Source organism: Amblyomma americanum, chromosome 1, assembly GCF_052857255.1.
Source record: "Amblyomma americanum isolate KBUSLIRL-KWMA chromosome 1, ASM5285725v1, whole genome shotgun sequence".
Classification (NCBI taxonomy): domain Eukaryota; kingdom Metazoa; phylum Arthropoda; class Arachnida; order Ixodida; family Ixodidae; genus Amblyomma; species Amblyomma americanum.
In genome coordinates this window covers 149,078,680-149,105,457 of record NC_135497.1, presented here as the reverse complement: position 1 = coordinate 149,105,457, position 26,778 = coordinate 149,078,680, and the positions used below count along the sequence as shown (strand labels likewise).

Genomic DNA, 26,778 nt, shown 5'->3' with positions numbered 1-26,778 from the left:
GATTCGCTAAGCAGTGCAGCCTCGACGAGAGGAGAAACCGGTCCGGTCGGGCCAGTGGCGGCCGGCGTGCTTGGTGTGAAATAGAGACAGTTCCATTCCGCGCCGGGTGCCATTGAAGCGTGCCGGAAGCCGTCGAAAGCGCCGGTGGTTGAGCACCGCTGGAGTGTAGAGAGTCACACTTTCGTCAATGTGACGTCGCCGTGCCGTGCATGCACGCGCTATGTTGGAGTATTAATGCGCCTTTAGTGTTCAGCACTTTTTCAGAGCTATTCCATACTAAAGATACTGGAAACAGAATGCTCGCTTAGAGTTATCAAGGATTTGTTGATGCATTTACTCAAAAAGCTCCTGTATACATTCTGTTTTCCTAAGACAATCTAAAATTTTCAGTGAAAAGGCTATAGCAGTATCTATAGTTAGCTCAGGCCAAAACCTGTTTTGGCTAGGCATTAGGAAGTTGAACTTTTTATTATGCTTAGGGCCAAATTTTGGGAATCTCTTAAGCTTACATGGTTTTCCTGTCTCAGATGAGGAGCCGTCCATGCTTCCTTTACTCAAGGAGCCAGTAAAAGGAAGCACCGGGTTTTTGAAGCATCTCTGGCCATTAATGCCTCTAATATTTGCTGTTAGTTCCCATGCGTCCTATTCTACATTCTCTGGGGAGTAGACTGGGGTGGTCATGCCTCCGGTTGACAAGTGAAATCTGTGAAAGGCCAGTTGTGTGCGGTTATTGTAAGTGCATAGCAGCAACAGACTACCTGATTTTCATAATTCTACTGGCTTTCTTGAGCTGCAAGGCTTCAATACTTGCCTACCCAGACTTAGAAGAGAGAGAGAGAAAAAAACTTTATTTGGTCCATTAAGGGTTTAGCGTTCGGTCTTCGTCTTCATCGCTGCAGACTCTTGACCTTCAAAGCAGGGTTGGGCCCTTAGTCCAGTGCTCCACTGAGTCGCGCTGCTTCGCTTGCGTGCTGCACCATTGCCGTTTGGGTGGCGAGCTCGCAGCTGTCTTTCCTGCGAGGTATGTAGGAGGGAAATGTGAGGAGTATTCATCAAGTTTTTTCTAGATGGCAGCACCTTTGTTATATATAGAAAAAAAATTGAAAGATGTTACGTTCAAATTAAAATTCGGAACTGCGCTTTTTTCATTGCACAACACCAGTCCCCTCCAGTGGTAATGCAATAATGTTTGTATCGGCATCTCGCCAAGAAAGGTTAAACTCCAGAAAAAGAGAGAGAGAGAGAAGAAAGAAAATCAGTTTATTGTTAGCGCAATATTAAACTGTTGCTCACAGATACATGCTACACTTATGCATGCTCGCACTATGAATGGTTGCCGCTCAGCATCCAGTAGCCACACAGAACGCACCGTAGCAGGTAAGTGGCTTTGTTGTTAGGCTGATGAGCTCAAGGTTGTTGGTTTGACCTCAGCCACAGCGGCGGTATTTCAGTGCAATCAAAATATGATAACGCCTGTGTGCAGTGCGATGTCAGCACATGCTAAAGAACCCTAGGTAGCCTAAATGACTAATCTGGAGCTTTCCACTGCAGCCTCCCTTATAGCCCACAAGTCAGTTCGAGAAATCCCACAATTTACAGTTTACTAGCCACACACACACTCTCTCTCTCTCTACTCTGCACAGAGAGGTGCCCTCTACCGTGTGGGGACCTGCCCTGCAGCCCCCTGTGTTTGCTTTCCCGCGAGGCACCATGCAGCGGCAGTCTCACCTCGAGGATGAACGCATTCCCTTGTCAGTTACATTAACTGGCAAGAGAGGGCGCCAGCATCGCTGCGCGCGGGAGATTGCCAAAGCCCGCACGCGGGAGAGGGGGCATGGGGGGCTTCAGCTGGGATCGTCGGCGCGAGCGGACGTGTCGCTCGCGGCTCCGCTCTTCGCCGGCGGGGCGAGGAAGTGACGGGAAGACCCGCTCCCGTACTCGTCCCGTCCGGCCTTCGGAGTATATATCCCTTGCCCTAGCGCAAGCGAACATTCGCTCGGAACCTTGCTGGTGAGTCGGACGACCTCGATTCATTAGCGTACCTTGTTGCTAGCTGGCGTTTTTGTTGCTGTAGCAATAAATGCCTGTTTGTGTCAGCCAATGTGTCGTTCCTTTGTTCCCTCAGAGCAAGGCCCGCCGCGGTTGGCGTGCGCCCGGTAGCGTACGCGATCACGGGGTGGGGTCAGGGCGGCTTTGAACCTTGTCAGCCGCGATTGAGTGGGGAGAACGTATATATCTCCCCAATTCAACCCCACAACTGCAGCGGACAAAACATTAGTCATAGTGGAGACCATCACTCTTCCCGCACATAGCTGCAAATTCTCATTTGGACCGATAGTCAAGGTGATGAGCTCCTTCCACACATGCACTCTCTTCGAGGAATATTTAACAGCTCACCCTCATCTGCACATGACAATTTAGCCGATACCAGGCCATCATGCTACGGGAGGGAACTTGGGAGCATGTGTGCTCTCTGGCCAGAATGTGTGATGCATGGTAACACTGCAAGAACGTGGGCACAGGATATGTTCGTGCTGCAGCGCAACACATGTAACACGCAATGCAGAGTTTTGAGGGAAGTGGTGTTATTCGCCAGGAGAGTGTCTACGGGCATTTTCGCATTCAGCGTGCACAGTGCGATCGGATTGATGTTTGCCAATAAGCCAGCTTCCATCTAAATTCACAGTACGATCACTTAATTCTGCGCCGAATAAATATGTACGATGTGCTGAGCCGCAGCAGCATTTATTTTCTTCTCGACATCCCTCGAGGAAATAAAAAAACTACCCATTTGGTTTTTGCACACAACCACTTCTGCCCAGTTGGCGCTCCATTGGGAATTTTTGCTTCCCTCTTGACCCACTAATGGAACCACTTACTTCCCAGTTGACTCTCAACTGGGAAATGATGTTTTTCCCAGTTCGTGGTGAACTGGAGTCATTTGCCTCCCACTTGGCCCCCAACTGGGACCAGTTGGGTTCCATTTGGATTTCAAAGTGGAATCAGTTGGCTTCCAACTGGAACCAGTTGAGACCAGTTACTCCAAGTTCAATTTCCAGTTGAAGATTTTCACCGGGGTACTACACAAATGAAGGACAGTTATCCAAGAACTGTGAAAATACACTATGGCTTTCTTGTCTTCCCCTCCAAACTTCATGTGCAGAGAGGACAGTATATTGTGCTGTGAATGAGCACAAACTCTGACTCCTTTTCCCCCAGCACATGGACTGCATACAGAAGCTGCCCAGATGTCCTTCCTTCTTTCCACATTGTAGGGGTTATCCATCCAATACATACATCTGGAGTGCCACACACAACCATTTATGTTCAGCATTTTACTCCACCTTCCCAAAAACTTGCACCTTACCTCTTGGGAGATCTTGCTTGCCCCACCAGCACCTCCAGCACTCCTCTTTGTCACCAATAAGTCAGCACTTCCATAATGTACTGGGAGAGGAGCAGTAGAAGCTTTGCTAAAGTGCTGAACTGGGCATTCGAAATAAATTTTTCTTTGTCTGTTTCTCTCCGTGTGCAGCTGGAGGATGAGAGCAGCTGTTTTGCCTTACCCACATTGTAGCCTGAGCTGCATGCCTCCTGACTTCAGGCTGTTTTCCAAGATGAAAGAACGTTTGAAGGGTACGCACTTTGTGTCTGTTATAGAGGTCACTAGTGCAGTCACTAGTGCAGTGCACTAGTGACTTTATCAACAGCTGCCCTCATTCTTCTATGCTGGCCTGCAGAGACTACCATAAAATAGCAAGCAAGCGCCCACCTAAAATTTGAGGATAATTACAAAATATTTCGTGATGGGCATTTGTTAGGTCCAGGCTTGAAAACCCAGAACAGGCACAAGGTGGAGTGGGCCCTTGCTTGCTCCGGCGGCTGATCATTTAATTCAAGATGATGGCCAACACGAACAAACAAGAATGAATATGCTTGGGGAGAAAGTAATTCGACAGGTAACGTGACCACATGATCAGAGACCCTCTGGTAGCACCACTGCATGCGGCTTGCAATTCGTTGGCTCCCCCTTTTCTATCCTCCTTTCATCATATTCATGGAGTTCCTAGATCTTTCTGGTTCCTTCTTTTGACCCTCCTAACCTTTTCTTTGGAAACTGCTTGAACTTGAGGTGTTGGCATATTTAATCTGAATAATATCATTGCTGCCTTCGCCACCCCCACTTCCTTTCGTGAGAAGTGTTTCGGAGATACCGAACAATGAGCGCTTGATGTATCTTTGCCGTGTTTTTGGACCTCTCCCAGACATGGGACATAATTGCATGTCCGCTTGCTCCGTTTTTTAGGAAAATTTCAAAATATCAAGAAAATGTAGACTTATTCGAGCAAGGGGTATGATGGGTATTTTACATTAAGGCATTGCCACTGATGGAAACTGTATTGGAAAGTTTTGTGCAGCTGGGAAAGAGCATTCCAGACTTCATTTGAAAGTAACATGTTTCCGGTACCATTAAAAAAATGCTATATCCTAGGAGGTAAGAGTGTTGAACATTCCTCATACAATGGTCTCAGATCTCATAAAATATTTAGCCACCGTGACGGCTCAGTGGTTATGGCACTCGGCTGCTGACCCAAAAGATGCGGGTTCGATCCTGGCCGCGGCGGTCAAATTTCGATGGAGGCTAAATTCTAGAGGCCCGTGTACTGTGTGATGTCAGTGCACATTAAATAAAGAACCCCAGGTGGTCAAAATTTCTAGAGCCCTTCACTATGGCATCCCTCATAGCCTAGGTCACTTTGGGACGTTAAACACCATAAACCAAACCTAAACCATCATAAAATGTTTGTCCCATTTTGCATGTTTTTTTTTTTTTCACAATATGCACTGATTTCTGTTTTAGGCTTCGAGTTAATGGGTGAATCAAGAAGTAAACTAAAAGTAACATGCAGTGTTCTTGCTGGAAGCATTTAAATATTTATTATAAGTGCAAGAGCTTGTAAACTGTGTGCAGTGTGACCAACTTGCATCTTACAGGCACCGAGTACTTTGCTGGATGTTACACACTCCTGCAAAATGGATGCAGTGGCACATAGGAGATTGCTCTACTCTCTTCTGTGACCAGCCCTGACTGCCTGCCAACAATGCTCAGCAGCTCACCAGTTTTGACCATTCACCTCTGTCTGAGAGTGTAGCATAACGCATATTTGGAGGGATTTTTTTTAAAATTAATATCTCAAAATTTGAACCAGCTATGATTGAGGTTCGGCACCATTATAATAGCATAATCAGGGTGTTTAATATGCTTTTTACTGCTTATGGAACATCCAAGAAGCTTTCTTCAAAGTTTCACATGTGTACTATACTCCATTTCATACATCAGGTGCAACGCTGTCAAAGCTAGCGCTCTTGCTTACGCTGCCTGCATCCGCGACCCAAAAAGAAGTGTGTTCCTTGTGGTGAGCGAAACATAGTAAATGCTTTACCTGCAGGTTTACTGCTTGACACATTTGTCATGAGTTTGATTAAATGCACTCTTGTTGCTGACGGCACGCTGTTGCTTTCTCGTGCCTGAACAAGCGCGGAGTAACACACCTCCCTTTATTTTTCCATGTGATCTACTTCAGTACCTTTCACAGCGTTGCACCTGATGTATGAAACAGTATAGAGGCAAGCACTGTTTTGCAAAAGAGTTGAAATCTGGGCCAATTGGTACATAGTTAGGCGAAAAAAATCAGTCAAACACAGACGAGGGACAAGAGGAAGTGTTCATAACACGACTGGACTGGACCGTCGTTGTGTTGTGAATTCCTCCTCTTGTCCCTCGTCTGTGTTTGACTGGTTTTTTTTCGCCAACCACTGTTTGTTTTGGAAGCCACATCTTTTTTGTTTCACAACTGTTCAGGTCTGAATATAAAATGATTCTAAAAGCAGTCAGGGCGATAAAGGTTTCATTGTGTCTAAGATTGTTGCAACGACACAATCTTAGACACAATGAAACCTTTATCGTCCCAACTGCTTTTAGAATCATTTTATATTCAGTCTACGGATAACATTATTAACAGGACGAAGGGTAATCTCCCGGATAACTACGCCCATTCACTGCGCTGTCAAGTGCGCTTATAAGAAGCGGCCCATTTCGTCCATCTTCATTGTGAACAAGGGACCCGTAGTGGTCCCGAAACGTCATATTTTAAAACCCATTTTTAGCGAGTGTACGTTTCATTCATCCACTAGGCACTCCAGCTGTCTCCTTTACTGTGCCTTTGCATATTGAGAGAAGTCCCTCTGCTTGGAGTGTCATGAAGAAAAGTGTTTATAACACACATGTACATTCTTATTTCACAAACAAAGAAAGTGCTATCACTGGAACAAGTTCTACACTTTGCCTATGGTCTGCAGATTAACTAGGAAATACATGATTTGAGATGTGCCAGTGCTGTGTAGTAAATAATGCTAATCTTTTCAAATAGAAGACTGCCTCTTTATAGACACTGTGGCACGATGTGGTCACTCTAGGTAGTGTACAAAGATCTTCAATAGCATTTTCATTTCAATACCTTAAAGACCCACTGGGGGTATTACATAAGGGGCGGATACAAATAGTCAGTTTGAACAAGTGTTTGAAAAGTGGTCAGTAACAGCTTCGGCGAATGTGGAGCTTCATGACCAGAAAAATATTTGAAGGTCCTGGTGTCATCTAGATTCTGTTATTCTGTGCTATATGCCAATGTATGCTGTTGTAACTATTTGGTGTTTGTAAATGATAGTGCTAGGCACAGTATTGCATTTTTGATAGGCTGTCCTGGTTTTATCCTCAGGTCTCAACCAGTACGGGGAGGTTCATGAGTGGCAGACACATGGATGGCCTGCCAGAATCATTCAGCATGAGATGGATCACCTTGAAGGCAGTCTCTTCATTGATTTCATGGACCCCCGAACATTTAATTTCAACTACTGGCATTTGATTAAGAAGCTGCCCAAGTCAAGATTAAGGTGATAGTGATGGTCATTGTTGCATTGTTAAAGAGATAGGGTGAAGTAAGTTCTTTGGAAAAGGAAAAAGAATAAACTCAGAAAACTCTGCTGAAAGAGGTGTGCATAATGCATAGTGAATTTAATTTGCTGCCAGGAGCACAAGTTTGGATATATATTAGCAGCTACCTTGAATCTATATTTTTTTCACAGCTTGTGCATGCTCTCTGAAATTGAGGAGTCCTGCTATGATTATGCACAAGTGTGCACTGTCTTTCATTTCCAGTCTGCATGGCTCAGCTGTGAGGAAATCTTGGTTTTCTATGATTCTTAATTCCAGCTTTTTCTCCTGACAGTATACAGTGTGTGACATTATATAGTATGTGACTAACTGACTGACTGACTCAATCCTTTGTTAAGCCCATATAGTGTGTTTGTAAGTGCTGAAAGTATGGCATGATTTGTGTGTGGGGGTGAAGTGGAGCTGAGGGGTAAAATTTCCCCACCTCAGGAAAGGTTGGGGGCTGTTCCAGGGCCCAATTGAAGCAGTAGAGTTAAATTTCACCAGATATAATGGCTACCATGCAGGTGTGCATCCCAAGTTAAATTTTCGATCTGGTTCCAGCGGTGCCGGGTTATGAGCACATTCTCAGTCTCTGCTGGGACCAGTAACTGCTGGGACCAGCTGCTGTTGGAATCAGCCATACAGGTAGCCCTGAAATGTCATATTTCTTTGTTTGGGTAAAACAGTCATACGATAATCTTTCATTTTCTAGCCTTTTTGAAATGTTACAAAAAGATGTTAAAGTAACATTTACTAAATGTCAGACATACATGCACCAAGAATAAAGTAACACGCGAAACTTTTGCTAAAGTCAAAGTCGAGCTGCATGACCAGATCTGCCACTTGTAAGAGCACACAGCCTCAAACTGTACTCAGCAATTAGCAACAAGAGAGCACTGTGATACACTGCACAACTTGCTTGTAGAACTCGTGCGTATACACTCGCAAGCTCATGCTTATAAATAGTACCATAAGGCCCCAGAACTGTAACTGGGAAGTTAATAAGCAGTTTTTTTCATTAAATTTTTGCACTACTTATGCAATGTATAACAATCAGAATCCAAAGGATTGAGTGAAAAATTCTGTTAGTTGAAGGGCATGCGACGTTACCACAAGACTATGAAAATCAATAACACTTCTGTTGAGCCTAGTTGGTGCATGACAATACTACGGATGATCGATGTGCACAAAATTTAGTTTCTCTCGTGTACGTGGGTTGTCTAATGTTTTGCGCACATCGATCGTTCGCAGTATTCAGCAATGAAAGAATTGCTGACTTTATAAACTTTTCCACTTGGAGAGTCCAATGATTTCCTCGAATGGGATCTGCATATTTCTGTCTACAAACACAACAGTGAGCTTTAGATTCTTCTAAATAATTGTATTAGCAGGTTAGACAGAAAAAGAGATACCTTCATAAAGTGTAGAAGGGACGCATCCTATTTGATTAATGAGAAAATTAGAAGAAAGGGTGCCCAATGGATGTCAAAAGTAAATAAAAAGGATAGAAAAGCAGCCCAAAAATTCTGGAAACATCTAAGTGCAATGAGTAGTAAGACTAGGCTAGAACAAAGGTTTATTGTTACAGATGAGGGTATTCGACTAGAAGGGGATGAAGCAATAAAACACATAGGAACAAGGATGACAGAAAAATTTAAGGAAAGAAATGTTGCAAACAATTAATCAAAGGAGGATAGACCGGTTACAGCAATAGCTTCACTTGAGCAAGGAGAGTGGGAAAGGGCAGAGAAGAAGGTTCCTAGTGGCACATCAACAGGACCAGATGGTATCCCGATTATGTTGATAAAGAAGTTAGGTCCAAAATCCAAGCAAACATTAATACAGGTAGTGAACAAAATGATAGTGGATGAGAAAGTCCCCGATGAATGGTGATTAAGTACAATGAGCATGATATATAAGGGAAAGGGGGACAAAGCAGACGTAAGTAACTATCGTCCCATAACAGTGACATCTGTGGTTTACAGGGTGGTGATGCAGATTATAAAGGATAGACTGCAGGCTTGGGTGGAGAACGAAGGGGTGTTAGGGGAACTACAGAATGGGTTCCGGAAACAAAGGAGGTTGGAGGACAATCTATTTTCATTGACACAGTGTATAGAAATTGCGGAAAAGGAACACAGGCCCTTATGGCTAGCATTTCTGGATATTAGGGGAGCCTATGACAACGTTACTCAGGAGCATTTGTGGGACATACTGGGCACATTGGATGTGGAAAATGGAGTAATTAATCTTTTAAAAGATATATAGAGAGGTAACAGAGTGCTCATAAAATGGGGAAAAAATGTATCAGGGCTTGTAGAGATACAGCGGGGGCTTAGGCAAGGATGTCCTCTGTCCCCTTTGTTGTTCATGTTGTACCTGCAAGGGTTGGAGACCAAGCTAGAGAGGAACGGACTAGGCTTCAACCTATCTTTTTTTGAAGCAAGTGGAATGGATTAAACAGACATTACCGGGACTAATATATGCGGACGATATAGTGATAATGGCTGACAACAAGGAAGACCTGCAGAAGTTGTTAGACATATGCAGTACAGAGGGAGAGAGATTAGGCTTCAAGTATATTAAGGAAAAATCTGCAGTCATGATATTTAATGAAGAGGGCGGCGAGCATAGAATACAGGAGTTCGTGCTAAAAGTAGTGAATGAGTACAAGTATCTTGGGGTGTGGATAAATAACAGTGCTGAGTATCTGACAGAGCATGAAAAATTTGTAATGAATAATTAAAGCTAGTAGGAATGCAGCTGTCAGGCAAAATAGGGCACTGTGGAATTACAATAGGTATGAGGTGGTAAGAGGGACCTGGAAAGGGGTGATGGTCCCTAGCCTGACCTTCGGTAATGCGGTACTGTGTATGAGGCCAGATGTTCAAGCAAGGCTAGAAATTAAACAACGGGGAGTAGGGAGGTTAGCTTTGGGAGCACATGGCAATACACCAAATCAGGGGGTACAGGGTGATATGGGATGGGCGTCTTTCGAGAGCAGAGAGGCTAGCAGTAAGATAGCATTTGAGGAACGATTGAGAAAGATGGAGGAAAAGCAGTGGGCTAGGAAAGTTTTCAGATACCTGTATATAAAAAATGTTGACACGAAATGGAGAAAGCGAACTAGAAAATTGACAAGCAAATATCTGGACAGCAGTAAGGGGGCAAATCAGCAATTATCGGTTAAGAAAAAGGTTAAAGAAACAGAGAGCTCTGTGGAAAACAGGGATGCTGACGAAATCGGCACTGGGAACATACCGGACCTTTAAACAGGAAATTGTCAAAGAAAATATCTATGATAATTTTAGGGGAAGCTCTTTGTTGTTTGAGGCCAGGACTGGAGTTTTGCGGACTAAGACGTAGAGTCAGGTACCATGAGATAGACACTTTGTGCATTGCGTGCGGAGAGGAGGAGGAAACGGCTGAACACTTGATACTTTTCTGTAAAGGGCTTCACCCTACAGTGGAAAGCAGCGGGGCTGACTTACCCAAGGCATTGGGGTTTAGGGATAGTGAAGGGAAAGTGGATTTTAAGAGGTTAGAAGTAACCAAGTGAAGGTTATCTGATTGGTGGCTAAAGCAAGACAGGAGTAAAATTTCACAAGACATGGCTAGGTGGCTTGAACCACCACCCGATTTAAAGGGTTCAGCCGTATCCATCCATCCAATTTCGTTTTCAATGGCTAGGAGACTGATGCGCGGCTTCCAATCATGGTGTTTCATCCTTTTTTCGGGATTTGAGCAACAACTTTTATTTTGTTAATGACAAAAACATGTTTTTGAATGTCCTAGAGTGCAGCAAATGCTTAAGAAGTCTGAGTTGACTTTCAGATGATACTGAAAGAGGATCAATAGTTTCGATTTCGAAATTTGAAAGCGCACTGTGCACGCCGTTCTATCATGCCGTTAGGACCTTTTGTCTGCTGCATAATCAGTAACTTTTGCACGGTTTACAACAAAAGGAACATGGTCGAACTATCCATATTGCAACAAGTGCTTGAAGTGGCTAGAAATGCCGCAAAATAAGTATTTACACTGCATGATGCATGGTTGTATATGCACTGCTGCCAATAGCAAGAAATCAATAACTACTTCGGACTAGCAAAAAGGGAAAATAATTCATGAAATAGAATAAGGGCAGGAGGGAGCCCGGAATCACCTGAGCACTCAACTGTAAATAGGTGACCCGTAGGAAAGAAGGACTGCATGGCGCTCAATGGATGCAAGCCGGAGGCGTCGCGGTAACCTGCCTGGGGAGTTGTTGGCCCGCAGTGGGCACATCCCTCATATCTAATCTTCTTAGAACTTTGCGAAGCGCGCATCTGTTACAATCTTACTGCGGAGCATTGCGGGAGATGTTTCGATCAGGTGAAGCAGATCTTGGAAGGCCCAGCCTGTGCTGTTTGTGGTCATTTTTCCGACGAGCTTTCGCCGAACGGTACCTCCTTGAATAACGTTGACAGACTTCAGATAAATCCATACCCCTCTTCTCTATTCTTTCTGCAAGAAACACAGCTCACTAGGTTCCTGTGGAAGGCACACGCTCAAAGTTACTTTGGGAGTAACACATGCAGGCCTGACTAACCGGATTTCTTCAAATGACAAGCACGTGCATTGATGAAATGACAACTGGAACAAGGGGAGTATCAGACATATGCATGGCAAGTGACTTGTGAATATAAAAAAAAATGCACTTGAATGCACACACAAGTGCGCACTTACAAGGTAAAATGGCATGCGTCGGTGCGATGAAAGCGGCGGAAATCGTTTTTACTGCAGCAGTTTCAAGAATTTTCAGGAAAGATGTTTCTTGTTGTACATCTTCGCAACTGCGTCCTTATCTGTTATGTCAAGTGCATGGTTTGTTAGCAACGGTTCGAACTTCTTGCATATACTAATATGCCGCTATCCTTGTTCTCAGAGGTCCGGACAGGCAAACCCGCGATTCTATTCACACTGTAGAGCAAGCATGTGTCCAGTGGCATTTGAAGATGCGTTCGGTCTTTGAGCATGATATCGACAAACTTCTTGAGGCCATGTAACACTCTTCGGAGCGCTGACGTCGGGTAAAAGAGTCCACCCCTGTCTTGGTGGGCAGTCAAACTGTCTACAGTAGCATTTCCTTGGCTGGAAATGCAAGCTACAAACTGCAGAATAATTTGATGTTGTGTTTGGCTGCCAGTTCTTTCTTCTAATTACCTTGAGCAGTCTTTCCCGGAGTTCCAAGTCGGCAGGAATTTCATGGAACGAAACGCCGGGCTTCTTGTTTTGATGACTGGACATGCAAAACGGAACTCAACAGCAATACATTTTCGCTCGCTACTCCCTCCAGCAACTGCAGTCATGACGCGTCACTTGTCAAACGGTAACACTAAACACACCACACAAATAATAAAGAAACAACGCACCAGAAGGCACACTTTTTGCTGCAACGGCAGTCACAATAAAATTCTGTGCTGCCTGCGTGTCGTCTGACCCGCCGCGGTGGCTCAGTGGTTAGGGCGCTCGACTACTGATCCGGAGTTCCCGGGTTTTTATGGAGGAAAAACGCTAAGGCGCCCGTGTGCTGTGCGATGTCAGTGCACGTTAAAGATCCCCAGGTGGTCGAAATTATTCCGGAGCCCTCCACTACGGCACCTCTCCCTTTCTTCTTTCACTCCCTCCTTTACCATTCCCTTACGGCGCGGTTCAGGTGTCCAACGATATATGAGACAGATACTGCGCCATTTACTCCCCCCCCCCCCCCCAAAAAAAAAAAAAATATTACTGCGTGTCGTCTGCTAGGATGGATGGATGGATACGGCTGAACCCTTTACATCGGGCGGTGGCTCAAGCCACCTAGCCATGTCTTGTGAAATTTTACTCCTGTCTTGCTTTTAGCCACCAATCAGATAACCTTCGCTTGGTTACTTCTAACCTCTTAAAATCCACTTTCCCTTCACTATCCCTAAACCCCAATGCCTTGGGTAAGTCAGCCCCGCTGCCTTCCACTGTAGGGTGAAACCCTGACGCTTCTTCAGGAGGCTTTGAGTTGACCAATCATCCAACCAAGTTACTAAGATAAGAAGCGCCAACGGAGACAATACGTAAGAAGTGACACGGACAAGCGCTTACTGACAACTGATTTTTTATTCAGGGAAACACGCAATATACAGTGTTGTGCGTTTTTACCGCTGACACATTCAAAAATTTCCCCGCCTCAACCGCTGGCTCGTTTGCGGTGAAACTGTACACAGAGCTTGCGTATTATGGTAACTTTTGTATCGTAGCAAGTTTGACAACGGTACTTAGTTCAGGCGCACATGATGCGAAAACGTAAGCGTCTACGAGAGATCGGCGAGCCAAAACCCGGAGACGACGCTTCTTCGCTGAGAACCGGCAGTGGCGCCATCTGTTTTCGGCAGCGGAAAGCGTCACGACTAGGCCGCCGAGGCGAGCGTTGCAAGGAGCGCGGGCCCTTTGAATATGCCGTTCCGGCCGTTTCGTCTGCTTCAACTGAAGCGCTTACAAAATTATCGGCTAACTGAGCGGGAAAAATATCAGAACAGTTGATTTAACGAGGCTTTGCCTTTCAAAGAACATTGTTTGCAACGCTCGTCTCGGCGGCCTTGTCGTAACGCTTTCCACTGTCGAAAACAGATGGCGCCACCGCCGCCCTTTAGCGAAAAAGCGTCGTCTGCGTGTTTTGGTTGCCGATCTCTACGTAGACGATTATGTTTTCGCATCATGCACGGCTCAACTAAGTAAGTACTGTTGTCAAACTTCCTACGATACAAAAGTTACCATAATACGCAAGCTCTGTGTGCAGTTTCACCGCAAACGAGCCAGCGGTTGAGGCGGGGAAATTTTTGAAAGTGTCAGCGATAAAAACGGTAATAATCAGAGGCGGTAAACGTCACATGGTGTATAGGGCCATAAAACCGATAAAAGACTTGCATGGTGAATATGTAAAAACGATAAACATGCACCAACTAGCCCAGCAAAAAGTTCTACTTGAATCCAACCAAGCCACCAAGCTGAGAGAGCTAGGCGCGAGGCACGTAGCATGGCCGAGGTTGCGAGTGCCGAGAGAGAGTGAGTAGTCGGGCGGCTCAACAGCGCACATGCAAAGAGAATCCTTGCAGAAGTGCGTATGTGATGAAGGCGATAATGCCGTCGTGGCTGCCTTGATAAACCCGTCCAGGCGGAGCCCTCCGCTGGCGCGGTGTACGAGGATGCACCTAGGTGTTCCCGGAGTGTCATGAGTTGATTGAACGAGCATGGGCAAGAGGCACGATTCGCGCTTCCGCGACGTGACGTTTTCGCACTGCAGAATGCTGCTTGCGGGGCAGCTTTGCGCTGCAATACTGCTGGTAGCTGTAGTCGCTGCTAAAGACCAGTGTCGCCTACGATCCGCTTGCGGCGAGAGGAGTGCTGCGAGCAGTCGGTCAGAACCAAAAGTGTCGGCCCGTGTGTATGGCCCGGGCCTCCGAGGGTGCTTCAATCTGCCAACAAGATACTTCTTCGTGCACGTTGTCGATGCTAGTGGCAACAAGTAAGCAGTCTCCAGCAGGCTATTGGGTTGTATTGTAAATGTGGTGAATCGGTAAGCGAAGAAGATGCGCCTGTCGCGGGATGCATTCTTATTGCAGTTTTACGACAGCGTCGGCGAAGAATCTGACTGTGACCATCGCGGGAACCAAAGGCGTGTGCAGCATTTGGACCCAGGTACTGAGTCGAGGAGATGGGCTTTTTATAGTCCGCTACAAACTGTTCAAAACTTGCCCTGAAGCCAAATTAGAGGTCAAATTCAATGGATCTCCGCTCATGGAATCGCCTCTCCTGCTTAAAGGTACCACTTTGCTGTCTTGTTATTTTGCGCTGCTGCAGCGTGTTTTTGCGTTTTCTAAGTGGGCCATCTATAGAAACTGCAGCCGTATCTACCGAACTTTTTTTTTTTTTTACTGTGGCTGGTATTACTTTTGAAAGCCTGGACTCCGGCATTACTGAATAAATTAGGGGGTTAGACCCTTCATCGTGCTGCCACAGCGTTGTATTGGTAGTTGAATTCGCAATTAAGGTTCATATGTTGGCTGGATTTCATTCAGTGTTTGCAGTTTCTTCTAATATGCACCTGTGACAAGATGTGCCTGTGACATGAGAAATCGTTGAAGGATGCGGTGAACAATATGCGCTCATGGGGATTTATTCCACAACATTCAGGAAGCGTGTTTCACGAAAATAATTCAGAACCTGCATTATTGGCAGGCCACATTTTTGGTATCCTTTCAGAGTTTGCATTGCCAGCGTATATTTGCTATTGATGCAGCCGACATTTACCTCATAATTGCCACAATGTAGTACTGACATCCATATCTTTCTGTTTTATGCACTATGTCAGTCAGGGCTACATGCAAGCTGTTAGGTACTGTGACCCACAGGCATCTTTTGCTTTTATACATACTGGCATATCTTTGTGCAAACCTACTTAATCACAGACTTGACACTTTTAGCTGAAAAACAGAAGTATGAAAGCAAAGACGAAACATGTTCTAAACGCAGCTGCTATATAAACTCCCTTCGTCCAATAAAGCTTGTTGAAGTACAGCGCACTCGTCCGTTCTCTCATTACGTCACTGTTTATATTTTTGCGCTGCTATGTCTGTCTTTCCTAAATACAGTGATGAAACTCTGTCTGCTCTTGTCTCAGTGAACAACTTCTTATTTAAGTGCTCTGTTCTACTGTCTTTGTGCCCCTGTCTGCAGTGTTGTACTGCCTTTCATTTAAAGCACGTGCATGGAACCTTTTCCATGCATCTCCTTTCACTGAAAGACGCACTGAAACTGTTAGAAAATACTGGTGACTGCAACAGCCTGCTTAACAGTACTATTGGCAGTTTGCCATATTTCTGTGCCCAAACTTTGATGGAGGCGAAATGCAAAAATGCGCGTGCACTATGCTATGCCAGTGCACATTAAAGAACCCTAGGTGGTATAAAAAATCTGGAGCCTTCCGCTACAGCATCTGTCATAGCCCATGTGCATCTTTTGGATGTTAAAACACCACATAACATACCATACCTTTCTTGTTCGTAGTCAGTCAACAGCTCCTTTGAAGTAACAATAAACAAAGGAAACTAAAAGTGAGAATTGGTCAAAAATTAATAAATGCTACATTGTTTTTAGTCTCTGCTGATTTTGCACAAATTGTACTAGAGGACCCACTTTGGGCAGCAGATTTTTGAGTAAAGAAGTAATTTCCAAAATTGTGAGATGTGGAAGGAAAAATCACTGCTGGAGTCTCAATACATCAGTTTTCAGCCTGATGTCTAAGATGATTCTAAACTTTAGAGAAGAATGTCATTGGACCATTCCTCTGTTTTTTTTTTTTCACATTTACAAATGGGTTTTGTATTTTTCTTTTTTTGGGAAGAAATTTGTGGGAAGATCAGATTTGCCCCCATATGTTTTTTTTATGAAGAAAGCTCAAGAAATGTACTACTGGGGACAAAAGTTTCCGGGACGCGAGTTCTAGGAAAAACGTTTATTACAGCTCCACCTTGCTACCCAGTCGCCTGATATTGTGAAGAGAGGAAGGAGCATTTAGGCCTTTAATGCCTTCATACAGTATCAAGGCGACTGTGTAGTGAGGTGGAGCTACAGTGAACGTTTTTCCTAGAACTTGCGTCCTGGAAACTTTTGTCCCCAGTGGTACGGTGCAAATAAGACTGCCCCCTCCTCACAACTGCCTCCTCTTAGAGGAGTATCCCGCCATGTCATTGCCACAAGAAGCTACGAGAACTCTGCAACGCTTTCGCTTGCAAACCGTGCGCAAGACAAAGTAAGCTACTTGCTCTGTAGAAAACTAGTTTATTTGTTGAGACATTATGTTTCTTTATTTTGTGAAATTTGCATCTTTATGAAATTTGCATTTTTCCTTAAGCTTTGATATTCCCTGTAGACTTCATAAAGCCAGGTTTCAAAAGGCTTTCTTTTTCTCTTTCTGGTGTTCATAGTCATTATCTGAGTGTGACAAAGAGCTAAACTGATATGCATCCACCTGTTTACTTTTAGGTCCCTTGTACAATGATGCCTGCAGTTGTCCTGCTCCCTTTGAAGACTGGCTTTTGCAGACGGAATGCCCAACTGTGGATCCTCAGATTAGTAAAGATTTGTCACAGTTTGAAGAAATAGACATGAGGAAGATGCTCCGTGAAGCTCTTCGTCGGTTTGACCGCCCGGGCTCTGTTAGCTTTTGTCATTACGCTGTTATCAAAAATAAGGTCAGTACTGTTCTTCTGTGCACCTCGCCAATTATACGCATGACCTCGCGTGGCACTGATATGTTGTGTAAGGCATGCTGCAGCAATTTTTAGAATATGCATGCAATATGTGTAATGCTTAAAATATTCTGAATTTTACTTCACATTTTCTTCTGGCAGTGAATTTCGGTTATATTACTGCAGCTTTTATACTGATCAGTGCATCTCAATAATCTGCTCTTTCTTTTGAGATATGTGCCTCAGTAATGTTTCTGTGACGTTGGGAAATTCCCAGCCTACCAGCCTGCCTACCTACAAAGTAAATTGGATGGTTAGGACTGTTAACAACTCTTAAGAAAATTCAGATTTGTCAGTGCAGCCAAAAGTGAGCAAAGTCTCGGACTCTGCTGTGTAAAAATAGCACTGCAGTGGAGCATACTAAAGTGCGTTGGTGTGCTGATAGGCAGCTATAGCAGCTATGATATTGCCTTAAGCTTTGCCATTCAGTTATTGTCAACTTTTAATCGAAATTTATGAGCATGGGATTCCAAAAAAGAAAAGTTTTCTAGACACCCTGCTAGTGTTGTTCTATTTTCTCAAGCAGTTTGTTTTGCGCATAAAAATATCACCACAAAGTGTGCTGAAAGAGCAGCATGGGAAAAACACTTCAGGTTTCAGGTCTCCTTAACTACATAATAGTATATAGGCTAGAGACCTTTGGAGTAAATTTCAAACTATGGATAGATTATCTTTAGATGACCTTTTTATCTTTTTTTATGTCTCCTCATTGGTATGAACAACACCGGACGCAAAAACCACACATACAGACAGGGCGCAAACTGTGAACTGATTTTATTGCACGGCAAATTCATTTTATATGAACTGTTGTAAGGACAAAGAAAATTAAAGAACACATCAGAAATGGTGGTGTCAGGGTGCTGAGTTAGCTTCTTTTGGTTTGTGGTTGATAGGCATGTGCGGAGGGTCTAGGTTTTTCCACTTCGCTACGAAGTCGACTTCCTGCTTCGTCAGCATGACTGACGGGTCACTTGCGCATGTGTCTTCATTTTCGGACACTTTGCAAAAGGCTTCAAACAAATCTTTCCGTCTAATCCTGTGACCAAGGATGACAGTGGTGTTATTAAACGATGGTTTGCACTTGTTGCACATGGATGGATGGATGGATGGATGAATGATAAGGGCTTTATCCTTTGTATCGGGTGGCAGCTTGCGCCACCTAGCCTGTATCTCCCCCCTTGCTAATTGTTTTTTTCCCCTTCTATTTCACATTTAAAATGTCTAGCTTGACTATCTTTTTTGTCTCCAAATTCACCCCTCCCTTGATTTCCTCCACCAATCTTCTAACCTTCCCTTAATCAATGTCACGCATTTCTTATCTAAAGCCCCCTATTCTCATCCACTCGCCCGTCCTCCCCTGCAAATCCCAGCGCTCTCGCTATGTCTCTTGCTGTTCGCTTGGGGAAGGCTGGGCAAAGTTCTGTGCACCTCAAAACCAAGTGCTCTATGGTCTCCGTTTCCATTCTACAGGCAGAGTAAAACATATCCACTTCTTCAAATTTGGACTTATACCTTTTTGTCCTCAGAGCCCCTGTCCTAGCTTCAAAAAGCAATAAACTGCCCTGCGAGTTATCAAATAACCGCTCTTTCTTGATGTCCTGTTTTCGTGTCCTATATGTACCTTAGCGCTAATTTTTCCTGCATTCTTTCCACATCTTTCTTTCTGTGTCCTTTACCTCCAACACATGGAGAAATGTGTCGCAAAGTTTTATGGCACGGTTAACAAGCCACATAGCCTGCGATGCCAGATTAGTTGATCTCATCCTGTTTACACGATTAGTGTCGCCGCAATGGCTCAGTGGTTATGGTGCTCCGCTGCTAACCCGAAAGATGCAGGTTCAATCCCGGCCGCTAAATTCTAGAGGCCCATGTACTGTGTGATGTCCGTGCACGTTACGAAGCCCAAGTGGTCGAAATTTCCGGAGCCCTTCACTATGGCGTTCCTCATATCCAGAGTCACTTTGGGACTTTAAACCCTCATAAACTAAACCAAACCTGTTTGCGTTTGCGTGATTGATCCCTCAGTGAGCCAGCTCTCATAAAGGGGAGCTGAAATGGTTTTTGAAAATTTTACGAGATTCAAGCGATCGAATGTATAGAGCTTCTAGGTAAAGCGTGCCAAGTATTTTTATGCTAGCATTTAAAATGCTAGCACAACGCTGAATGATGAGTGCTAGCATTTAAAACGCTAGCACAACGCTGATTGATGAGTAAACGCTGATTGAAGCAGCGACAATCTTCAGGCTTCTCCTCACCATGCTGGAGAAGTGCGGAGAAGCTCGGTGATGACATCATTGTTGCTGAAAGAAATTTCCACTGCCTTTGCCCACAATATTGCTGTGTGTCGTCTGATGCCGCCAAGCAACGTTTGGTAGGGCTTACTTTCAGTGGCATATGTTTTTATGTTGGAAACGTAGTGCCACCGTACATGTCATCATTGTGCTATGGAGGAGCCTTAACACTGTCGCAGATTTATTCGTTGATTACTTCGCCATTGAAAATTCTACCACAAAAAGACTTCACATGCTTTATTTTCAAGTTTCACGCATTTGGTCTCTTTAAGATTATCGATTTCTAAAACCTCTTTATTTGTCCTTTAAGCTTAGCTATTATTGTTTTGACAGAAATTGAGTGCTATGCCTCACGAGTGCAGTTTCATGTTTTTTGTCAGAATAGTCCACCATTAAAAAATTTGGCAATTGGTGCAGTGCAAGGTTTCAAAGGCTGGCTGATGGTTGGCCATTCTGCTCCTTGATGTTGCAGCCACTAGCTCTTGCACATTTTCGTAGTTAGCAGTTATAGTTAGTGAATTTTTTTCTTGTAAGCGTAGTGCTAAATGAACTGTTTCCTTATTTTGAGTTCGTGGTATTTACTTTCTTTATGCTGGTTATATTTTGTGACTGTTGACTTGTTTTCTTTTTCCAGGTCTACAGAAAATGCTATGGACAACATGTTGGATTCAACATGTTCATGGATCAGATACTGCTGTTTCTTGCTAGAAAGGCAAGTTTGTCTTGTATTTTTTTTTTTTTTTGCTGTAATGCATCAAGATGCACAGTTCATTCTATTTAAGTGTGAATTAAAATGGGCTTCTTTTCTAATTAACATATTATTGGGCAACAGTTAAGCTTTGCATTAATTTGACAGAATGTTCAACTAAAGCTGTGCGCAATTTTGTTCAGGTACTTCTTCCAGATGTTGAAATGCTCGTGAACCTTGGTGATTGGCCACTTGAACGGAAGAGTTACTCTGGAGTTCACATTCCCTTTTTTTCATGGTGTGGCTCAGAAGATAGCACTGACATTGTAATGCCTACCTATGACCTAACAGAGTCATCTCTTGAGATGATGGGCAGGTAAGGTTGTATATTTTACTGTAGTTTAATAGGTGTAGACACCAAAATTCTGGTTACGTTTTTTGTTTATTGTAGAGTGTATGCACTTCAAATGTATCATAATGCAGGATTTACCAGCGACCCAATTTTGGATAAATTTCACACTGTGATTGTCTTCTTAATTTCTCAAATTTTCAAACCTAGCGCTGCCAACAGCATTATATTGCAAATAGTAGGCATACAAGCATAACATTCGCATAGCTTTGCAAAGCATAAAATTCTCTCTTACAGCCATGTGATAGCTGCTGTCAGGCATAGCTGTGGTTTCTATAGACTATTTAAGTTCCAGTGCCTGGTCCCCACCATCTTACTCTGCTGGTGGCACCCCGTATGAGCCAAGCCTAAAAGCTAGCACCGGTGCCATCTTGGGCTGTGCTTGCAATATGGTGGCTAGAAGGGGGCAGTGTGATGGGCGGGAGCCGGCGGGGCACGCAGAGGAGCGATGAAAGTTGTAGGTGGCGCTACTTGCAGCTGGTGTGCAGCTGTCGCAGCTGGTGAAGGGGGCAGTGCAGGACAGCTAGTACGCGTGCAGTGTGAATTTTGCGTCGCATTTGAACTTTTATTGTGATGCGCGGTGCAGACATTATGAAATGTCGGCAGCTCAGAGATGCATTAATAGGAAAGTGAAACTTCTGCGGTGAGCAGAGAATGAAAAGATGCGTTATTTGCTACATCACAACACGCAGCAGAAGGCCAGCCATGCGATTTAAAAAAGGAAGGTCTCATTTTATATTTGAATGCACAGTAGTGCTTTGCATCTCACACATAGACACATCACTGACCCGAGCTGGTTGCCTTCTTGGAGCACCACCGCTTTTGGCAGCCACATATGACAGATCTCATCTCCGTCTCGCTTGCAGACGCCGAAGAAAACAACGTGCAGTTCTGCTGCAAATCTAAGTTTTCTCCTGAAATTATCAGGCAGCTGAAGATTTGGCAAATGTGCTCTATACCTGCCTCAGTCTTGTCCTGGTGACTGGCCTGATGAGGAGTCGGCTACATCGTGTAGGTCCGGTGACTGCGCTGACTGCGCTTCTTTGGCCGTGCTTATTCTTTTTCGTTTTGAAGGCTGTGTGTTGTGGTTGTACAAATTCCTCTCGTTCCGTTTGGTAGGCACTTTCTTGGTGTAGTATTTGGGGGCATCAGGAAAGACAGTAGGAATCACGTCGACAGTCAGCTGCGGCCGATCACGTGGAATTTTGACTTCCCCATTTATCACATGCCGAAAAGGTCCTCTCGATGTACTTCGATTCGAAGTGGCGTTCTCAAGGAACGTACTCTGTTGTCAGCTCCTTGTCAGCACATTTGATATTTCGTGACCACAGGTTGCGACGAGCTGCGTCTTTAGGCGGTCTGAAAAAGGAGGCCTTGGCTTTGCACGTTCTGTACCCGCTTCTGCACCCAGGTACAAAACATGTTCGCGCTTTTGATGCCATGAGTGCACATAGTGTTATCTACCACACAGCGCAGGAACAGCACAATGTCACCCACTTCACACCTAAAAATAATCAGTGGCACTCGTGCAATGCTTCCCAGTTTGCAAACAAGCGCAGTCTACGTGTCTGCGCTTGCTCAGCAGACCATCTACTACATAACACAGAAACGGCGCAATATTATGCACTTCACGCACCAAAATAATCACAGTAGCACGCACCAAAATAATCACAGTAGCACACACACGTGCGGCGTTTCTCAGCTTCAAAGTGGTCGCTATCCACGTGCAAACAAGCGCAGTCTTCGCAGTCTATGTATCTATGCTTGCCCAGCGGGCCTCGCCCGCACTACTGTACCCACCCGCGCAGCAGCTTGTCCTTGCACTCCAGCGAGCTTCAGCGCCCCTTGTGGCACCGGAAAATTTCATCGCACATCACACCTCTCCTTCACAAGGCGCAGATACATTACCCGTCACACTGCCCCCTTCTAGCCACCATTCTTAAAGGGATAATGCAGCGGCTACTGCTGCGCAGTGTTTGTGAATACTGCCTGACAGCTTGTGGTGTTTTGCGATGTTTCTGAACTTAGAATATGGTGTTTTTTGTTTAAGTGAGCCAACAAACGACATACAATCCGAGTAAGAGATTGTCAGTGCTGCACGGCAGAAGCAGCTGTAAGCAGCAGTAGCGGCCAGAGCGACACCGAAGGGCCGCGCTCCACTTAGTACCAAGATGACCATGTTTTATCTCTTGTGGAGCCCATATTTCCCATTATGAATTGCAACTAACTGCAATTGCAACTGTGCACACAAGTGCACAACGGAAGAACCGCATGCATAGCTACCGATTGTGCGTTGCAGGTGTACTACAGCTTTCCGCAGTACACCTGCATCACACACCGATCATCGCGCAGTGCAGCTTGTTCCATGTACTGTAATTTCCAGACTATAGTCCGTGGACTATACATGTTTAAAAGCTGAAATTTTGCTTCATTATGACTACCTATGTCTGTGGCCTATAGATTATTCTATTTCTTCAGATCGTTTCTCAGAGCTGGAAAAGCCTACCGGTGGCTGTGAAAAAAAAAAAAAAAACTCGCTCCAAGTGGGCACCGACGACATGTTACCGTGCTAAATAACAAAGTGAATTCAGCTATGATATGCAATCAACTTCGATATGCAAGCAAATGCTGTCGCGGCAGTGAAGAGTGGCTGCTTTCCAGTGCTTGGTATTTGTTAGCACATGCGCAAAACCTCATTAAAATAAGTAAATAATAAATACACGGGTGCATAAATGTAGATGTAACGCCAAGGCTAGCACATTCAGAATGGTTGCGATGGGCTCCGAAAAGACGAAAAAGTCTTCTTATTAAAAAAAAAATTATTTTTAGCGGAAATTTGCCCTGCGGACACAGGGTGCTGACTGTCTAAGCAAGAAAATTTTATTTTTAGCCGAAATTTGCCTCTGCGGGCTATACACCGGGTGCAGACTTTAGTCCGGAAATTACAGTATATATCTCTCGATGGTGCCTGTCACAAGTGAGCTACCTTTGTATCGCATGAAAGTTTTAAGTTAAGTGGGACAGGTGACGTGTATCGTTCACTGTTATGAGGTTTGTCATCCTGTCCTGGTGGACATAAATAAATTCACACGTCTTGCCTTTTGCCTGCTGGGCTATCCCATGGTATTGGGCTGCTGATTTGTCTCATTCATCTCGGTGTTTTGAATGTGTGCTGAAGAGCATTTTTGCATCTTGTCCTGATTGAAGTCGGCGATCGTGCTTAGCGGCAGGCACAGGAGCTCTCATGTTGGTGAAAAATGAGCGTTGGGATTGGGTACTGAAGTCGGGTTACAAACATTTGAGTGTACTGTGGGAACGATCACTAGTGCTGAGATGTTGCATGTGTTGTTTTGTCTAGAAAGATATTGCTATTTTCATGATCCTCTTCAATTGCTTTTTTTGAGATTGCTCATCATACATACATTCCGTGGAAGGCGTCGAATTGGTGGGTGACGTCAAGGAGTGGCCAGAAATTTGCAGTGCTTATATTGTTACGAAATTGCTGTTACAACGTACAAACCGATTTCACGTTTGCAGAGCTGCCCATAATGCGTTAGTCTTGGTGCGGCACCGCGATCATACCAGTGATAATTAACCACATCAAATTTAACACAGAATGGAGGTAAACTGGCCACCGCTGTTACAACATGGTCTCAGTAATTTCACAATAATGAAAACAACTTGATAAACAATGCGCGACGCAATAAAAGTAGAAAAATCACTTGCCGTGTGCTTACCTCAGGTTCAGCATCGGTACCGGATTTTCTTCTGTGCAGCACCTGTCATTCCTGAAATAGGTTGAACATATCTGAGGGTTCGTAATTAGTACGAAGGCATTCCCATTTGCGCGAGACATCTTGAGAAGTCTACTGGCAATTTAATTCCCGGTCACCGGGAAAGTGGTGTAGCAGAAACATGTCGAAACTGCGTTGGGACTGTTTTTGCATGCTTCCTGCATGCGTTTTCTGCAATCCACTTTCAATTTCTTCGGTTATTTGTGCAGTCCACTATCACGCAGTGTTGTCCCAACAACCTTTCAACCGATAACGGCAATGATAAAGGGATACAAATTTTAAAACTGCAAAAGTCTTACGAAAAAGGCTGCTCTGCAATGTAGAAAGTGTGTGACTGCACAGCCCACTCGAGATTGGTAACAATGGAGCAGTGGAAACGGAAATGGCTGTTGATGCCCAATGTATAGGGTTAGAGAGTATTTTCCTCCTCCCCAGCTTGCCTTCAGTAAAATAGTGTATAGTTTGGAAGCATTTCAGCTAAAGTGTGGTTTTATTTTGCGATTATCAAATACAGATGCTGTGTGTGCAGGAACTGAAAAAAAAAAAGTTACAGGACAGAATTGAGGACAGAATTTGAATTGTTACTGTTCTCTCTGACCATATGGTTAGCAAAATTGCTTTGCCACCCTTGCATGTATGCTGTTCAATTTTTTCATGACATTATATTGGTCACTGGAAAAGGTAAAAACTGAAACTACTCTGATGTTGTAAAATTTCTTTAAAGTCTGGAGCTTCAGGTATTTTATGTTATGCTCCACGGTTATCCGCAGTGTTCTTATTATTCTGTATAGGAAAAATGCGGCAGCTCAAATTTTGGTGTTTGTTTTTTGTTTGTGCTCGGGAGGAGCCTTGGCCATCACATGATAGTTTCTTTGTTTATCTGGCCATCCTTCAAAATCTACTATGCTAGTGTTGTGCTTCCTGATCCAATTACTGCTACAGAGTAGAGCTTTCAGTAATATGTTGGAACTGATTGTTCCCTTTTGATTGGCTTTTCTTGAGCATTTTATTGAGGTGATCTAATGAGGTTCATCTTGTAAATTCAAGAAATTCTGGTGATGAGGCGACCAGTGATATGATGATGGTGTTGGTGGTGTTTTCTGCTCATAATGCGTTAGTGTTGGTGCGGCACTGCGATCAAAGTACTGATGATTAAGCACATCACTTAATCACGTGAGTTGACCAGTGATATGATGACAGTGTTGGTGGTGTTTTGCAAGTGTTACAAAAATGTGCATGCATAAAGTTGTGCATAAAATAAACACTTCACATGATAATCACCTGGTGTGCAGCCTTGCACTGCATGTCCCCTCTTTACACTTCTTGCCTAATTATTTATGAGTTAGGAAGCCTCCACATTGTACTGTAGACCATTTTTAGCTATTTGAGGGTTTCACAACACTCACACTAGCAGAAAGTTTTGAGCTGCATGCAAAGTGATAACTTTGCCACCAGTGGTGGTCTTGCCATGTACACTCCGAAATGAAACCAGCTGTATTGGTTGGGTGTTGCATATTTGATGTTGCATTGTAAATTAGTTATTCTGAGCATTTGTCTAATGAAATAACTGCATGCTCTAAATATAGTAGTAACTTGGGCCTTTGCAGGGATGTAAAGTGCACTTCTGAAAGCTGATTGAGCTGTCTTTCCCATATTGCACATTGATAAAATGGTGTCGCTCAAATTTCTAATGCATCAAATGTAGATGCAATTTGTGTATGTTATGATGTAAAAGAAGTTAATGTGATTTAACATGATTGTAGAAGTTAACTTGGCAAATAGGCAGTTGTGGGAAAACCAACTTGGCAAGCCTTCAAAGGTGTATGTATTTTTGATGCCCAATATTATGAACCATATGCCAATTCAGAAATTTAAAAAATTTGGCTCGCCTTTGATATTGACAGCTTTCAATTTCACAATACAGTCTTGCACCCTAAAGCCAAAAATTTAAAACTTAATTAGTTAATTTCAGTTAAATAATCATCATTTAACTTTATCACATGCATAATGTCTACCTTGCTGTGCAATCCACGTGCATAAACTGCATTGAAATATCTGTCGTGGTTTTTAAAATGCAAATCTATAAAGAATAAGATAAATCACCCAGTATACTTTTTATATTTAATAACCTCTTCAGCAGGAAATAATTTTTTTCTATTCTGTTTAATACACTGTGAAATAAGTTTCTTTTAAACTTGTCAATATCATATTCTTTCTTAGTAGTTGAATTTATGCATTGCAGAATTCAGCTTGAAGCTGTGCATGCCATAGCCACTT

The 26,778-nt window shown here is 43.9% G+C and overlaps 2 protein-coding genes and 1 long non-coding RNA gene across 3 annotated transcripts in view; 2 read left to right on the top strand and 1 right to left on the bottom strand.

Annotated features, from left to right (window-relative positions):
- Window positions 1-7,050, top strand: part of LOC144113892 (peptide deformylase, mitochondrial-like) — a 19,423-nt gene extending 12,373 nt beyond the window's left edge. Inside the window, exon 4 of the mRNA XM_077647276.1 lies at window positions 6,780-7,050. Coding sequence (XP_077503402.1) covers window positions 6,780-6,958 — 179 coding nt within the window. The 3' untranslated portion in view covers window positions 6,959-7,050. The remainder of the gene's footprint in view (window positions 1-6,779) is intronic.
- LOC144113905 (uncharacterized) lies at window positions 830-26,778 on the bottom strand. Its single transcript, XR_013310908.1, has 2 exons — window positions 24,445-26,778; window positions 830-1,014 (listed from the first exon to the last, which is right to left on the bottom strand). It is a non-coding gene; the product is annotated as an uncharacterized LOC144113905 (long non-coding RNA).
- The window catches only part of LOC144113883 (protein O-glucosyltransferase 2-like), a 29,163-nt gene continuing 16,161 nt past the window's right edge, over window positions 13,777-26,778 (top strand). The window contains exons 1-5 of the mRNA XM_077647261.1: window positions 13,777-14,534; window positions 14,632-14,831; window positions 17,054-17,262; window positions 20,245-20,322; window positions 20,502-20,674. Coding sequence (XP_077503387.1) covers window positions 14,260-14,534; window positions 14,632-14,831; window positions 17,054-17,262; window positions 20,245-20,322; window positions 20,502-20,674 — 935 coding nt within the window. The 5' untranslated portion in view covers window positions 13,777-14,259. The remainder of the gene's footprint in view (window positions 14,535-14,631; window positions 14,832-17,053; window positions 17,263-20,244; window positions 20,323-20,501; window positions 20,675-26,778) is intronic.